Source organism: Pseudopodoces humilis, chromosome 5 (assembly GCF_049639895.1).
Source record: "Pseudopodoces humilis isolate 2021_Gansu_Grassland_sample_001 chromosome 5, ASM4963989v1, whole genome shotgun sequence".
Lineage (NCBI taxonomy): Eukaryota > Metazoa > Chordata > Aves > Passeriformes > Paridae > Pseudopodoces > Pseudopodoces humilis.
In genome coordinates this window covers 29,585,215-29,602,770 of record NC_142204.1, presented here as the reverse complement: position 1 = coordinate 29,602,770, position 17,556 = coordinate 29,585,215, and the positions used below count along the sequence as shown (strand labels likewise).

Genomic DNA, 17,556 nt, shown 5'->3' with positions numbered 1-17,556 from the left:
TCCACCTAAGCACAGCTGATTGTTGCATTTTATCAGTGGAAAAGATGACATCATGATTATCGAGTATTTTAGTCCCGATCTACTATTCCTCCTACCTCCCTTCCTTCCTTCCTACAGGCCTACATTACCCTTGATCAGAAGAGCCTTCAAATAAATCTTTTTTATAGTCAGATTAGATTTATATAATAGTTCGCCTGTGACTCACAAAGTCACCTACAGTATCTACAGATGTAAATAAGGCTGTTCCAGTAGATGAATCAAACCACCTTTCCTTGTTGGGTTTTCAAGAGCCCAAGGTCTGTAGCTATCACCACCATACCACTTCCTACGTATCCTAGTGGGAAACCTAACAAACTCTATATTGTAGGCATTTGTCACCTCCTGGACTTGCTCCCCAAGATGCCTATACTTCCTCACCTTCTCAGACTCTGTGTTGGAAATTGCTCATAATTTACTTTCATATCTGATGTCTTGATGTCTATATACTTTACAAGTGCCTGACCACCCTTCACAAATACTATGTCAATCTTGTACAGCTCATTTTAGTGATCTCTTAGATGTGGAGCCTTTCTTCTAGTCTTCTAGTCAGGCTTGTGCGACAGAATAGTGATTAGGTGAAAGCACTTCTGAAAGCTGCCTTAAAGCACCAAAACCTGCTGAAAGGGAAGCCACCCAGGCTGTCACCCCAGAAAAGGAATCAGAAGTGTGGGAGTGCACTTTCACATGACCTAACACAAGGATACAGAGAAGCAGCTCAGTTGGGAGTCACTGGTCCAAAATAGTTAGGTGTTGTTTTTCTTTACAAATATCTGTACAGTGAGAATGCCATTGGGGTGTAATTGTTTTCTGTTGCTGTCATACTGCAGAACTTGTGTCTGAGGAGCAGCAAAGAGAGTTGTTAGATATTGATGGTTCCTCAGAGGTGATGGAGGATGGGATAAGGAAACTAAATACCATCGGTCACTATGAGGTAAGCACTGAAGCCACACCAATGAGTTGAGATGATGTTTCTCCACAGCTCTCTCAAATGTGATCTGCACAGCTTGAAGTCATAGCTGAGCATCAACAGAAGGAAAGAATTGTGTGGCAAACAACTTTCTTGCCAATGAGTCATGATTTCTGTTACTTTTCAGAGGTTTCCTTGTTGCAGGGTTGCTTGGTTCAAACATATCAGGTAAACTGTTACTTCTGTCAAGCATGTAATTTAAAACAGAATCTGATTTCCAGCTATGAACGTTGCCTTGGGTCTTTTTGAGTCTCTACTGTTGAGTTTTTGTTGCACCATGAGCAACTGTTTACCTCATCCCACCTCATATTTTGATTATCTGAACAGGCAGTATTGATACTTCTCTGAAATTTCTACTGAAATCTCATTGCAAGTCAGAATAAAAAGGATTGATGGCTTTTCTCCCTCTTTTCTTGATACCTCCTGTGTCAATCTCCTTGCCTTTTTCTCTCTCTGTTTCTGCTTCCATCTGCTGTTGGCACTTGTACCATAAGTCTTCCCCTCTGCTTCCAGTTGCACCTATAAAGCAGTTGTTTGCAATGCTGCAATAATCTGTCCATCATTGCAACAACACACAAAACTGCAATTGGTGGCAGAACCCTCCTGGGTGTAGCACACTGGGAAAGCATAGCAAGCAGCATTACTCCTCTAAGGAGTTTTCAGTGACACCAGTCAAAATAGAAAGTGAAATGTTGGAGGGAAATGTGCAGCAGGTGATTTGCCTCAGGTGATATGAAAGTTCACACGTGATGCTTACAGATAGATTCTGGAAATTGATGTTATCATGCTGAGTGCTTTTACAGATCTTTCCTCATGCCTCGTTGTATTTGAAAGTCTGGCTCTTAACATGTTCATAAATTTTTATTTATTTAAAAGTTTTGCTGCTGTAGGTCTGTGCTGTGCAGTGCAGTATGGTGCTGAGGAACTTGAGCCAACATGGAACATGTTGCTGTATGCATGAGCAAATACTGTGCCATCCATAGAGAAACAAGGATCCCTAGCAGGACTTTGTATCCTGGGCAGAGAACAAGGCTGCTTAGATGCAAAGCAAGCTCATCTGGAGTCACTTTACAGATTTCTGTAGGCATTTGTTGCTCTCTTTACCTCACAGGGGTCGCAGATGTCCCGAGTCATCATCCAGTGGCTTTTCCTGTGCCTGTCTTGAATCTATAGATGAACATGTGACCTCCTCCACTGCACTTGTAGAGATTTTGTACAAATTAGGACATTGTAGTGTTGCAGTTTGAACCTGTGCAGCAAAGGTCAGCTTAGATTTGAATTAGATTAGGTGTTTGAACTTCTGTCTAATGTGTACCTGCCCGCTTTACCACAGGCAGCTATTGCAGGTGCTCTCTGCTTTTCCCAGCCGCCTTTTGCATGTCTGGAGCTTATGGCATGCTGTGGCTCATGGATGTCAGACCTCGTGGCAAATAAGTCTGCTCCAGTGGTCTCTGTCATCCCTGGGTATCTTTGTCCCAGCCCTTGTTTTGTCTGAGGTTTCTGCAGGCAAGGGTTTCTTGCAGATGCAAGTTAGGTAGGAGGCTCAGTTGTTTTTGCAAAGCTATAACTACACTAATTATAGCTTAGCAGCTGCCTTATGGAAATTGCACTGCATGTCTCTTCAGTATTTTAGTTCACATTTTCTGGCACTGACAAAATAATGTACATTTTAGGCAAAAACTCAGTGGTGCTTTAGGCAGTGGCTTAGTGGCAAGTATTAGCCATTAGCATATCTCCTTTGTTTTCTTGTATGCATATTGATGCAAAAAGGAATCAAAAGTGTCTAGATAGCAAGAAAAAGGAACGTTACATACATTCTGTGAGGGCAGTAACATTGCCTGAGAAATTCCTACTTATATTTCAACAATGCCTCGAGTTTTGGAATGAGCCTGAATTTTTCTTTCTGTTTGCCAGCCTTAAATGCTGGAAAGCAACCAGATGTTCAAAATTGGGAAGTGCCATCAAATCTTTTTAAGACATTGAAGCACGAGGATTGTGTTCTGAAGGTCCCAGAGTCACCAATCGATCTTGAAAATGTAGTTTTAGTTTCTACAAGAATGCACTTCTGTGTAATGTTTGTGAAGAGAAAAAATCCACTGTACTGTTAGACTCTCCTATGCCTCTGGCCTGTGTGCTACTTTTGCTCTAATTTTTTGGTTCCTAGGAGGTTTATTGATAGGTTTATTTATGTGGTCTGTACTGTCACATCCATGAGAATAACCACAAGCCGTGACAAGAAAGTTACTCATTATCTTGACATCTTATTCCCCACAAAAGAAGAGAGCTGGGAAGTCACTCTCAGATCTGCTGTCCAGTCACAGATCTCCAGTTTCCCAACTGATACAAGTATCACACGTTCCCGGAGCAGGCAGGGCCCCATGGAGTGAAACTGAGTGTGATCCTGGAAGCTCACTGGCAAGGACTGGATTACAATGAGGACAGGAGGCCTGGGGAACAAGAGGCATAGAGCCACACTACCATGTCTTCTGTTTTGAAAAGTAGCTGTGTTCCATGTTGTCTGGATTGGAAGAGATCTCTCCTCTCCCTGTGTGTCCCCCTCAATAACACACCTGACAAAGCAAAGATTTTTTGAGGTGTCCATAGGACCAAGTGATGTAGACAGCAAGATGCAAAAATAAGGGTTTTTTGTTTGTTTTTTTTTTATTGGATCACACTGAAAAAAACAGCAAGTATGGCTGCTGCAGTAATGACAAAGAAGGGAAAAAGCATAGTCTACTCACTGCTAAAAGCATAATTTGTCCCAAAAATAAAACCTAGTGTGCAGGCTTTGGTCGTGGCTGCTCTGCAGCAATGCCTCCGATTCCTGGAGGGAAGCGCAGTTCTCCCTCTGAGCTCTGCCCATCTCCCTCAGGACAGAACTCAACACATTTCAGCACTGAGCTGCCCTCCTACTTCTTGGGGAGGGAATGGAGGCAGCATGTGGCCCACATTGCTCCGGGAGGGGGGTAAGTTGCTGGGTAGCACTGTTCTTGTTTATCTGTCTTCAGGGCCAAGTAGGAGGACTGTCTGGGTGTTTGTATCCCCTCACAAGCTAGCCTTAGAGCATATTCCTATTTGTAGTGTGTTTTTCAAGTGTTCTGTGCTGTCTAAAATAGTTCTGAAAGTCTGTATGATAGATGGAAGCTCTGCAAAAAAATCATAAAATAGATTGCATTTACTTTCCAGGAGCAAATGTAAGTGCAGATTTTTTTGGCACAAGACACAGCTTTTGATAGAGTATCTTAATGTTTAAACTGGTTTCTCACACCAGGCTGGCTGCCAAGGTTTAAAAAACACTTAAATTATTTTGGCAGAGATCCCTTCCTAGAACTGGCCGGTTGTTTTTGTAATTATAGAGGCAAGTACACTAGAACTTGGCAAGACTCAACATTTGATTGCAGAGCAGTGGTGTAGTTCTCAGTGGGAGCCATTTTTTAGTTACTCTTTGACAATAAAAGCATGGCTTGCCAGTTTGTTTTAAAGATAATGTGTAACATCCTGGCAACACTATAAATTCAGGGAAAGAGGAGATACCTTTTTCCTAGAAATCCCAAGATGGTAAGCTACAGATCTTGATCTTACGGTGTATAAATATTTTGCTCAGTTTGAAAATAGTTCTTGGGAGCACCAGGCTAAACCCTCAAAGTGCCCCCTCCACAGGACATGGGTAGAACAGACTGAGCTGAAAGAAAGGGGGCCAGAAGAGAATTCACCTTTGTGTGCACCTCTCTGCCTCACTTTCCCATGGGATCCTATGGCAGTGGATGCAGAGAATTTAGTCTGAGCATTCTGTAAAAAAATGGATGCAAGAAACAGCACAGAGCAGTACATGAAAATGAAAATGTCCACATATGGGCTGAACCAGAAAAATTGAAGGAAGGAAAAGATCTTCAAGGTTGGTGCACTGGAAGAGGTGCCTTCTCATCTGGCTGGGTAATGCTGAGAAAGTTCAGCTACTGCCTGTGCTTGAAAGCCCAGCACTGGCTGCCTGCTGAAGGCCGTGCACACTGTGGTGAGAGTAGAGAGCTGTCCTGCACTGCCATAGGATGAGGGACAGAGGAAATGAAACTGAAGCTTTTGTGAGTTCTAAGCACTTTTGTTTCAGCATGATTTGTTTGTTTTTTCTTTCAGATTTCAAATGGAGCAACCATAAAAGTCTTCAAAAAGAAGGCAAATACCCGATCAGGTAACAAAGGGACTGCGACCTATTTAAACTTCAGTGCAGAATGGTTGGGAATGCAGAGAACTGAGCTGTGAGATCTTGGTCAATAGGAGGTCAGAGAAATTGGTGCTTTGATACTGTTGAGCCAAATTAAGAGCCCTGGCTCTGGGCCTCTGGCAGGCACAGTGGGCCTAAAAGGAGGAAAGAAGGCAAAGGAAAGAAGGACAGAAGGGCTTACAGTCACCAGCAAATGAATGCTTAGAGATACAGGCTCATAGGCAGGAAAGCAGGACAGGGAAGCCCAGGTGACACAAAGAGAGGGAGTATGTCTTTTTCTCCCTGGTGGCCAGAACTGTGCATCACAGACATAGTGCTGCACTGTCCAGAAACATGAATGATAAAACCCCCACTGTTTGGTAATTGTCCTTATTCTCTTGACTGTTTCTGAAAGTTTTGACTTGGCTGTCTCGACAACATGTCAGGAGATAAAGGGTGCTTACAGGAGGCCAGTTCATCTCACCTAGCCCTGTGATGCAGGTTGCTCCCACCCAGATGGTGCATGAGGAGAGAGCTTTCTGTAGCCCCTGTGAAGAAACACACTCCTAACATGTGTTTCCTTATTATCAAAGTAGGAGAAATGTGTATCTCACTGGGGTGGCCTCTCCCTCAGCAAAACTGAGATTGTCTGTTCCCAGCCGTTGTGTTCAAGCCTGACCTCAGCCCACCTGCACTCAGCACTCTCAGAGACTTAAACCACTGCAATCATCTCATCTTGTCCTCCTTTCAGAGGAGCTGTGATTGCTGCCAGCTTACCCCAGCAGCAGATAGGATGCCGTAGCGTAGTGGTCCAAACTACAGGTTGGCACTAGAGAGGTGCACAGGGTCTGTGCATTTCTCAGAGGCTTCCCCCACACTGCAGGCAGGAAAGGATGACACTGACTGTTTGCTTGGCATCCTGGATGCACCCTGCTGCACAGCCCAGAGCTCAGCAGAACTCACAAGCTTGTAGCTGTGTGTTTTATTAATGGCTGTTTGCTCTCTGCTTTTGTTGTTTAGATGTGGACTACTCAGATGAACACTGTCATTTGGTGAGTTGAATCATTACACTGCTAATGGTAGATTTAATACTGAGCTGTATTTGGATCTGTGTAATCTCTCTAATCTCTTCATGACAGATTTTACCAGACTCAGAAGCAAATAAAGATGTGAAGGGAGCAGGTCACAAAGGAAAGCAAAAATTCAAAGTGAAAGAAATGTATCTCACAAAACTTTTGTCAACTAAGGTAAACTGTAAAGGCTGTATTTTGCGGGAGGGCTGATGTTGGCTTGGCTAGTTCGGCATAACAGAAACACAAATTAAACCAGAAATTGTACAAGACTTCCTGTGTGTAAATCAAATGTTAAATTAAAAGATAGCATATAAAAATCACTGTGCTAACTATGGGGTATGACCACTTGCAAAGACAGGCACATTTCAGGTTTTCTAATACTAGAGTTCTAAAATTGTCTGATTTCACATGGTATCTCCTCAGTAAGCACAACCTTTTTCTCAGGTTTAAAAAAAAATGTTGTTACTTAGCTTATGGAAAGTGAGTTTTACCAGAGTTCCATAGAGTGAGAATAAACCCCTCTGGAATGACAGCTTTCAGTTAACAATCTTCTCACTCCAGCTTAGAGACAATTTATGAAGCCCGAGTTTCACAAGATAATGCCCACAAAATGATATAATCTGTTAAGGTTTTAGATTAGGCATTCAAAATATTTTTAATTATTATAATATTAATATTAATTTTTAATTATTTTTTAATTTTAGATTAATTTTTAAAGAAAGGTCCTTAGGATTTATAATATAACTACCTAATTTTTACAATGTGCATTGCTTAGGAATAAGTCCTGCCCACTCCCTCTGGTACTGTCATCTCGTTTCTGACTTACTCAAAATGGCTAGAAAACTTTTACCAACAGCATATTGCATAAAATATTAATGGGTGCACAACACTGAGAATTGTGCAAGAGGCCTGAAGGGATGATGATGATAACCTTCTTGCATTTAAAAATCTAAAAATCATTATTTAATTAGGTTGTCAGTAGCATCTGAAGTAATTTGGGACAGTCCCCAAAATGAGATTGAAGACTGGTCATTTCTCATTACCTGTGAAAACTATCATGAGCCCTCAGGAAATGCTGGAGTAAACCGTAAATGTCTTATGGTGGAAGACTAAGGCATAGAAGAAAAGATCAGGCTTTTTAGAAACAATTATTTTAAAGGGCTTTAAATTAATCATCTCCTTCTCCGAAGCAGGACACTTCCCTGAACAAGAGAGCTGTGATATCCTTTGCTGTGAAATTCCTCTCATTAGAGGCTGTGCACTAAAGGAAATTACATCTCACCATCTCTGTCTCGGCTCCCCTTTCTCCCATACATGCACACAGACCCAACTGCAGAGTTTACCGCATGAAATGAACTGGCCCTGTTCATCAAGGCCCTGGGATATGCTTAAATCCTTGTCAAGAGAAGATTGGGCTGAAGGAGCTTCAGAACAGATGTGAAGAAAAAAAGCACAAAACAGTGTGTTGTTTGCCTTTAGTTATGAATACTCTCTGATTATGTCAGTGAGTGCAGCAGCAACCAAACCCTTCCTTTAGTGAGCCAAATATCTTCACTTTTGTATCAGAAATACCCAGTTTTCAGTTCTTCTCTCTAATATTAGTGTCTTGTAGCACCCAAAGCTGTTATCCTAGAATTAGATGAAGTGCCAGAGCCACTTGGCTGTGAAGTGTTGATAAGCACATGTGTTGAGCGTGTGTCACAGATGGCACCTAGAAGACCAGTGCCCTAGGAAACTGGCTAAACAGCTTTTTCTCACCTCCCTCTTAATTCCAGTCACAAATTCCAAATACTTTTAGCAACAGTGGCAACAGGATCCCAAGAGTTGATGTTGTCTTTATTAGCCCAAGTGGTTCTTCCCACCTGTGATTTATTACAGAGTTCACCATGATTCTCCTGTAAGCAGAGCAACAGGACATGTGAGACATGGAAGGAGCTCATTGTGGTGTATTTTAATTTCATTTTTGTTACTGTCTTGTTTGCCAATAACCTATGGCTTTGATGTTTGCCACAAGCACATTGTAATTTCTATGTGTCTGGGCACACAGCTTTTTGAGGTAAAATATCCTGTTCTTTTCTCGTGTAATAGTAACAAAATATTAACTTGTTACTTTTCAGGTTGCAATTCATTCAGTTGTTGAAAAGCTCTTCAGGAGCATTTGGAGTTTACCCAACAATAAAGCACCAGTTGCCATCAAGTACTTTTTTGACTTTTTGGATGCCCAGGCTGAGAGCAAAAAAATTACTGATCCTGATGTGGTCCACATATGGAAAACTAACAGGTATACCCATGGCATCTATGCAGGGGTGTGTGTGCTTTCTGAAAATGTACTTGCAAAAATGGAATGTGTCACGTGTGATCAGAAGAGTAAGATTTGGGCATGACTGGGAATAAGATGTGGTCTGGCTTTGTGGTTAACAGTAATTTTAGTGTATTGATTTAATACAACACAAACCACCAGAGCTTCCAGGTCTGTGCAGTCTGCACATCGACTTCACACTCTGAAAGAAGTAGCTGCAGATTGAGAGCATTATTTGAAGCTGGGTGCCTGACAGATGTGTTTGCTCTGTAGCCTTTGTTCTCTGACCCCTTTTGTTAGCGTGAAGAAGCAGCCAGGTTTGTGCTTTGTTCCATGAGTGCAGCTGCAATCAAGGACCATTTTAAAGCAGTTGTGCTACTTGAGTGGTTGATTTTAAAGATGTTTGTTCTTCCTCCTGTCTAGTCTTCCTCTTCGCTTCTGGGTGAACATACTGAAGAATCCCCAGTTTGTCTTTGATATTAAGAAGACTTCTCACATAGATGGCTGTTTGTCTGTAATCGCACAAGCTTTCATGGATGCCTTTTCTCTTGCAGAACAGACACTGGGGAAGGTAACGCTGCCCCTCCAGTCTTCTTCTACTTTCTCAACCGATCTCTTTTTCAACTGTATAATGATTAAGATGATGAAATCCTGGATCTGCTGATATTGGGGGCAGAATTGTCAGGGGCCTAATTAAGCTGGGTTTTTATTCCTCGTTGCTCTGTCTCCTGAGATTTTGAAGAATTCACCAGTAGACAGATAAAGCTATGAGAATGCTTTATTTATAGCTAACTGCTGCTTGTTTTCTCTGCAGTTCAGTTCTGCACAGTGTGTTTACACAATAGGTGGCAGAAGGTGGAAATTTTAAGGTTTTAATGTAGTTTTAAACAAAGGCTTTAAAAGTATTAACATTATTTGATAAGTAGTCCAAATTTTGTCTGCCACACAGCAGTGTGCAGAAAACTCACACAATAAGCTAGTGGAAACTGTAAGAATACTGAAAGACCTCTGAAGTTTGAAACATTTCCTTTCACATATATTAGCTGCTCCCTTTTTGTTTGCAAAATTACTTGCTGGAACAACAAATTCAGGAATCTTACATTCAAAAATTCTTTAGTATAGTGTCCAGAACTCTGGGGATCAGAAATACTTCATTTTTTCCCAGGGTATTTTCCTTTTGTTTGGACCAAAGCAGAAAGCTTTTGTTCAGGCTCATACTACCAAAAAAAAACAGGCTAGAGACTTTTTAGCCTAAAAGAATTTATATAAAAATGGACTAATATCCTATGTGATCTAATCCAACTGCTCATCTGTTAAAGGTAAATAGAAAATTTGTGCTTATTTATCTTACTTTAGGAGTGAAGTACCATAAATTAAAGCTAATCACATCACTTCATTGATGGAAAAACTGCAAATGAGCTGTTGTTAGGTTTCTGTACTTAAAACACACTGTGCAGTATTGTTGAAACAATAGCTCCTGTAAGGTATTTGAAAAGGGGTGCTGAAACCTGCTAAAGGTTTGCAATGCAGTAAACATCTTGTGACCTTTTAGTACTAAATCATATTTACTTTTATGATTTTTAGGTTTTTATCTTGAAGCATCTTTTAGCCATTTATAAAACAAACATTTAAGTTACTTCATTCGACACACTGGAAACAGTGGTGACAAGATATCACATGGTTGTGTCATTTATTGCCCAGAACTTAAACAAGAAACTACCAACCCCCACTTTTACATTCTGAAAATCAGTTTTCCAGGTGAGGCTTTGGCTCCTATCACAAGCATCACTTATTTCCTCAAATGAGCCTAAAACTCCCAGGTAGGTCAGTGCTGACCTGGATTGTTGAAGTCCTGGCATGAAAAAAAAAAATCTGTTTGGCTGTGCATGTCTGGCAGTCAGCTCTCCATGCTCTCAAACCCTAGAGGGAAAAGAGTAGAAGGGACCAAAGAGATTTAGGGGAACATCTGCCAGGACAGCAGCTATCAAGACATTCTGGTGTGTCACTGCTGGGGAACTTCCCTTTCAGCAGTACTGCTGAATCCTGTATGTAAATAGGGTATCAGCCTCAGGCCCTTTGGTTCAGCTTTCACAATCTTTCAGGTCTAGGGATCTGTAAGGAGGAACTGATGATGTCAATAGAAATAATTACACAGCAACTGTCATGAAACACAAGACACTTAGTGAGGTCCTGCCTCTGGTTTGCATCTTTGTTTCATAGCCTTGGTTCCTTGCATATAACCACAGCAAAGAAAAATGAGTCACACAGACACAATTAGATGCAATTAACCATGTGGAGGTGGAACCTTAGGAAATCTGTGCTGCGAAAAGTTACGAGGCTTCAAATTTTTTCTTTTAAGGAAGCACCAACAAATAAACTTCTCTATGCTAAAGACATTCCACTCTACAAGAAGGAGGTGAAAGCATATTACAAAGCCATCCGGGATCTGCCTCCATTGACCACTGCAGAGGTTGAAGAATTTCTAGCTCAGGAATCTAAGGTATGGTTGAGAGGCAACAACTTCATTTGCTTTCATGTTAAGTTTTGTTTTTTTAAAGGAGAAATATCTGACCAGAACTGTGTCTGTTTTAGAAACATGAAAATGAATTTAATGAGAAAGTGGCCTTGTTTGAAATCTACAAATACATAGTGAAATACTATGATGAGGTAAGCACATCTGTAATTTCTGCTTAATCTTTAATGTGGGACTTGACACAGTAACCAAGGGCTGTGTGACCTGCTGGGTACCATTCCAGAGGCAGCCCCTCCTTAATGCAGCCAAGGCTGTTGCTTCTGCTGAGCTGTGAGGGGCTGGAGCCCCCACCCATCCAAGAGGGCACAGGCCAAAGGTTTGTTAGTGCACCTGTACTGTCAATGCTGTATTGCACAGAGACAATAGCAATAACATTATCCCTGCAGTTTTGAGGAAGTTCCTATATAGTCGAGACTTCTTGTTTTACTGTGTTTGCAGAGTCTCTGCAAATGCCTGTCACAACTCCTGTGCACACGCTCCATTTCCCTGGAGGTTCAGAAATCAGATTAGACTGTAGCACCAGGGTTCTCAGTTTAACAGTCAGTGCAAACACCTCCGTGGAGCACACAGCCTTACAGCAAGAGGTGTCTGCTTCTTTCCCATCATAGCCCTCTTAATGCTCTGCTCTAATAGTCTTTCTCTTAAAAAGAAGCAGCTATAGTTTCCAGTCCCTGCTATTACAAACAAAAGAAATCTTTTCTCAGCTGAAAGTACTTAGTCACAGGCTACCTCTAAACTGCTTTCTAAGAAAATTCCCGTCCTCCACTTTGCATGATAGGATTCTCCACTCCATTTTGCTCAGCATCCTTAACAGAGGCCGCGTGTGCCTGTGCAGGGACTCAGATAAGAGCCAGCTGGGGTGTGTTGCCTGAAGGCCTCCTTATGCTTCCAGCAGGTTGTCTGGGTTTCCCAGCAACCAGGCCTTTCTCTCTTTCATCCTCAGCAGCACAGCACCAGCGTTTGCTGTAGTCATCCAGCTCTCAGTCACCTGTTAGCTGGCTTACCACTTCTGATCTCTAACATCTCAAATTATCTGGATTCAGCATCAAATATTCACCTATTGACACAAGCTTGGGATGATACTCAAAATGGTATCACCCTTAATTAATCTCATTTAAATGATTGATACAGGAGAATTCAGTGTACTGTCTAGTCTTAAGTCCCCATTTTTGCTTTTTTGAAGCTAGTACTGGCTAAACTTAGGCCATCCTTAGAAGGAAATCTTCCCTCTGCTCTTCCCACTCTGGCTTTTGACTGGGAGTAGCTAAACCTCTTTCATTGTTTACTGAGACCTGTTCCTGCATAGCGTTGCCAGCAGAGATTTCAGACAGCTCCATTCTATCACCTGGGCTGGAGCCAAGTGGGTGAGTTAGAGGAAAAGAGACAGTTTATTGCCTTCAGCTTATAGGGCAGAGGAAGAGAAATAAAATATCACTTGCAAATCTTCTCTAGGGTAAAAACTGGAGCACTGGCCTTGCCTCACGCTCTGGGAGATGAGCATGTGTTGAATTTGTTTTGAGTTTTTTTGCTTGGCTCAGTCATTCTTTTGTGGAAGTGTTGCAAATCCTGTGATCAGAATGACTTGAAAGGAAAACTACCAAAATAAAGTGTTAAAGTCGGAAAAGAATGTTTACAGATAGGCAGGCACTGAGTGGATTTTTCTGTCAGTAGTTGTTAGAGTAAAGAAAAGCAGGCTTTAAAAAATAGTAAGTAAAATAAGCATTAAAAAAATTATTCTCTCTTTTGCTAATTGTTAACAGATTGTCAGCAAACTTGAGCGAGAACGGGGGTTTGAAGAAGTCCAGAAACAGCTCCAGCAAGTAAAAGCCTTATTTGATGAAAAGAAAAAATGCAAATGGCATTGAGCGGAGCACTGACTCACAGCATCACTGTGGGGGATTTTATATTAGCGCTACTGCTCCCAAAACTGTTTTGACTGACTATATGTACAGGGTTTGAAATGTTTGGACACTCTTCTCCACTCTGACCATTCCAAGTAATCTACGATTGGGAATGAAATATGGGCAGGGTTACATATTCACACTGGGGCATGTGAAAGTGACCTAATGTTGGCAGGGTCAGCAATTTTAGGTACTTGAACACACATAGCCTTTTGGTCAAAAATACCGTCTAGTAAGCTTTTTGCTTACTTTAAAATAAGGTCATAGGAGATGTGCAAAATACACTGTAAGTTCAGAGTTGCCCACATGAACTTGCACGTTGCTTACCTCTTTTTTGTAAGAGAAAAGGCTGATGTTTCGCCACATCCTTTCAGCAGCTTGGCAAACTGTGAGAGTGAGCTCCGGCTTCAGAATACGGGTCAGCTGCAGTTTCCTTCCTTCCAGTCAAATGTTCGCTGGTTCCTGTTCAGAAAAAAAAAAAAACCTAAAAAAAAACAAAACAAAACAAAACAAAAAAAAAACCACCACGAGATAAAAACAACCCAACAACAACCTGGCACCAAAGTGGCACTTAGGATAAATGTGTTTAGTATACACAGTGGGTCTGAGGTTGGAGAGCCAAATGCCACATGGCAGGACTTCCCTTTGTTAGGTTAGAAATTCCATGTCCGAAGTGAAGCGAACCACTGAGGGGAAGAGATAAGGGGAGGCTTTTGGAGAAGGGCATTCAGCCACCATCAGTCTGTGTTTACATTTTTGACCTTTCCATCCTTAAATAAGCTGTGAAACACTTGGGAGCAGTTTCACAGCTGAAAATGCACTGCATCAGGACACTGTTGTGATTTGATGAAGCAGCTGACGATGGCTGCACTTTGGTGCACAAACCTGTACTCAGGTGCATGATCAGCCCACGCATCAGCGCTGACAGTCCTGGCCAGCCTTGCCATCTGTGTACAAGGGCCTCACAGACCTAAAGCCAGCATATGGGGGTCAGGTCAAAGGTTGGTTTAATAAGATTTAAGAACAGAAAGACTGGTGTTTGAGACACTGATATAAACGTGCTGGGGTTGGGGTGGGGTAACTGTCTGCCTTAGTCTGGCTGGGGTATTTTGAGGCTTGGCCATTTTGGAAGGAAGGGGCCCATTACATTTGCACTGGTGGCTAAAGTGGGCCCAGCTGGAAAGCAAGGGCATGGCTGTGCTGCTGGGATGAGGCTGGTGCAGTGGCTACTGAGCAAAGCCACAGAGGAGCAGCTGTGGCTCCAGCTCTGCTACAGCACCAGCACAACCCTACCCTCTACGACAGAGCTGAAATGGTTTGTCACCATGGACTCTGATTCAGTCACAGGAGGCACATTCTGAGGCTGTCACGTGCCCTTAGATTTGAGGTAAGGCACTCATGACAAGGAGATACATTTCCATACCATTGGAGGTGAGTGGTCTGGCACAGTGGCCCACAGGAGAGGGAAGAGCTGTCACCTGCCTTGGCAGTGGGAAAGGTGCCATAGGCTGCGAATGGCACAGATGGCCCAGGTTTGGTACAGAAAGCCAGGGCTGGGGCTGTGAGCAGCCGGAGGCAGCTGCGCAGGGCTCCCAGGCAGCGGAAGGTCACACAGAGGGTCACACCGTGCTGCGTTGGAGGAGTCCCAGGGCTCAGGCATCGGTGCTAATGCTGCCTGCTCTGGTCACAATCCCATGGCCAGCCAGTGCCAGCACACGCCAACCACCTGTGGCAGAAGCAGTGCGGGCTGTTAATGTGGAGAAAAGCAAACCCAAAAACACGGTCCTGCTGGTCTGCCTCCTCCCTACCATGTGATTGCACAAGTTGTTCCTCCTGCGTATCAGAGGAGGGCAGCCACCAACCAACCCATACTGTGATGGCTTTGTTTTTTTTTTTTAATTCAAGTCTTACACTTGCTATTGAGTTTACACTTTATACTTGATGGAATGTATGGCTTTGTTCAGGACACTGCACTACAATGTTGCAGTACTTTCAGCAGTTCTCTGCCTGGCACAATGTATTTTGATAAGTTCAATTTTAATTGGAAAAAAACCCACCCACCTCTACCCTATCTTGCCCTCTGTCCTAAAGGAGTGGACTGTGGCTTGACTAGCACTTAAGCTTGGAATACCTGCACGTAAGGGCTTGATTTTTACTGTTCTTAATCTTACCTTTTAAGGCAGCATCAAATAAATGGAAAAAGCACAGTAATTGATATTGAAGGAGAGGCAGGAGCGGATTACACTTTCCAGTTAGTTCTCTTCTACTTCAGGTGTTTGCTGGCAGTGCATTCAAATGAACTGTGATAGTTTTGTTCAACAGTAACCTTCTGTACAGGCAGAAAAAACAACTCCAACATTTCTGCTTGAAAAGCTGTAAAATATAATCTGTTTGCGTGGGTCTGATCCTGTGAACTTCACTATATGTGTTTATATTGATGAGGAAATGAAAATCAGTCCTATTCTGTATTTGTACTACTGCTTGTTTGCTACACTAGCTTTAATGATTTCTAGAGATTAAGTATGTGTTGAAGCAGGCCCTGTAGCTTTACCTACAGCCTGGAATAGGATTATTGCCTTTTATTCAAGCCTCCTAAACAGTGTCACTCTGTTAGTAAACCATTTTTAAGTCATACTGGGACTTTGTAACCCATCAAGTGGATCTCACAAAGTGATGTGAAGTATAATTAAGTGATTGTGGCTCTTTTGGTAGGTTTGGGTCAGCACACAAAACATTGGCACACCTTCCGTATCAGCAATTTGCCATTACTGTTACACAGAGAAAAATAACCACCTCTGACTCTTATGGGTATTACAGCAACACAACAGTTCTAATCGCATCCTCAGAAATGAAAAGCAAACTTCTCTTCAATTTACTTTCCCATGTTTACAGGCAAACTGCTATGGCAAACAGCGTGTTTCTAACACTAGCTTACAGAGCATTATTTTGCAGTCATCTAGTTTGAAGTCAAATCTTACTAATGTGTAAAGTAATTCCTGTTGTACAGAAGTTAATCTGTTGTTTAAAATGAATGGTTAAAAAAAGTGCAAATGACAAATACATGTTGGTGTTTGTATGGGTTTATCTAGAATAAAAGCATTTGGAGGTTAGTTTGATTCTGTACTTTAAAATGGTTACAAGAAAGCAAACACAGCTGGTAACAATGCAAGGTCATGCAAGGAATGGAGTGTAAGACAAGGAATGGCATCAGGTGAGAAAAAAGTGCTGCAGCTCCAGCCCTGCCAGGCTCCAGGACAGAACCATGCAGGTCAGCACAGCACACTTTCATCACACTGAAACTGGGAAGAGGAACGGCAAGGTACAGTACAGCATCTGGTGATGCTGGGGAGGGGAGACACTGGTCTAAACTCCAGCAGCTGCTGAGTAGTGACCTACCTCCTGCAGTCTGAATGGAGGGGGATTCCCTGGGCTGGAGGATTCCCAGCTGCCTTCCCACCTGTGGGAAGCAGCAACAGGCCAGGGACAGGCTGATGGTGCAGTGCCTGCCACACCTCCAACACAGCCTTCAGGATTTGCACTTCAACTGCACTGCTTAAAGACTGATGGTGATAATACTTTAAAAAAACTGAAAGTGTTACAAAGTATGATAACCCAATAATCCCTCTTTCAGGAGAAGGTGCTTAAGGGACAGAAAATAAGCTTTCACACAAAAAGCCTGAGACCAACTGGGAAAGTTCACCAACTAGACCTAGTACTGACCATCATTCTTACTCCTGCCATTACCCTTTTTCTGCCCTGCAAATCTTACCTGGTTTGTATAAACATCCCCTGCCCCCTGACAGCAGAGAGCACCTTGCTGACACGGCTGTACCTGGGGACAGAAACATGAAGCTGCCGACAGCTGCTCTTTGCAACCATTCCATGCTGGTAGATGCTGGTGACCATCCCATTTGGCAAAGTTGGCTCAGGCACAGAGAGTTACTTTGTACAAGTTCATACTGCAGGAGGCAGCAGAAATAGCTTCTGTTACTTCTAATAGCTACACTGTTTTCCTCAGAGAAGTTTAACAAATTCCCCAAGAATGTGCAGCCCTGATTCGGGAATGGTATTCCCCAATTTAGTTCTCCCTCTGACACACTGGAAACCATGCTCTGCTGTCCCACTGCCTCACCTCCTCACCTCCCCTCGGACGGGGTGGAGAGCAGAATTGAAGGCAGAAAAAGTAAAGATCATGGGTTGAGATAAGAACCCCTTACTGGAAACAGCCATGAGATAAGAAAATGATCAGTAACAGCAACAATACTAATGACAGAGGGTAAAAGGGAGGCGGACTCCCACATGGTTGCTCACTACATGGAGCCTGGCATGCTCCTTCCAGAAGGATCTCCTCCCCCTGACCCAGGAAAATGAGGTGGTGTAGAATAACCCCAGCTCCCAGTCATGGCCCGCCCCGACCCCCCCCCCAACTGCAAAAATTAACCCTGTCCTGGCTGGAGCCAAGACAAAGCCTTATACTTACACACTGTGGAAAATGAAAAAATGCAGCCTCTGAGAGAAGAGTTAAGACAACACCAGTGTCATTCTT

The 17,556-nt window shown here is 42.7% G+C and overlaps 1 protein-coding gene across 2 annotated transcripts in view; it reads left to right on the top strand.

Moving 5' to 3' along the window:
• Positions 1-16,120, top strand: part of PLXNC1 (plexin C1) — a 70,236-nt gene extending 54,116 nt beyond the window's left edge. For both annotated transcript variants that reach the window (XM_014249107.2, XM_014249108.2), the window contains 9 exons: positions 867-970; positions 5,138-5,192; positions 6,225-6,256; positions 6,344-6,451; positions 8,395-8,558; positions 9,000-9,147; positions 10,936-11,076; positions 11,169-11,243; positions 12,870-16,120. In XM_014249107.2, coding sequence (XP_014104582.2) covers positions 867-970; positions 5,138-5,192; positions 6,225-6,256; positions 6,344-6,451; positions 8,395-8,558; positions 9,000-9,147; positions 10,936-11,076; positions 11,169-11,243; positions 12,870-12,974 — 932 coding nt within the window. In that variant the 3' untranslated portion in view covers positions 12,975-16,120. The remainder of the gene's footprint in view (positions 1-866; positions 971-5,137; positions 5,193-6,224; positions 6,257-6,343; positions 6,452-8,394; positions 8,559-8,999; positions 9,148-10,935; positions 11,077-11,168; positions 11,244-12,869) is intronic.
• Positions 16,121-17,556: the final 1,436 nt, after the last annotated feature.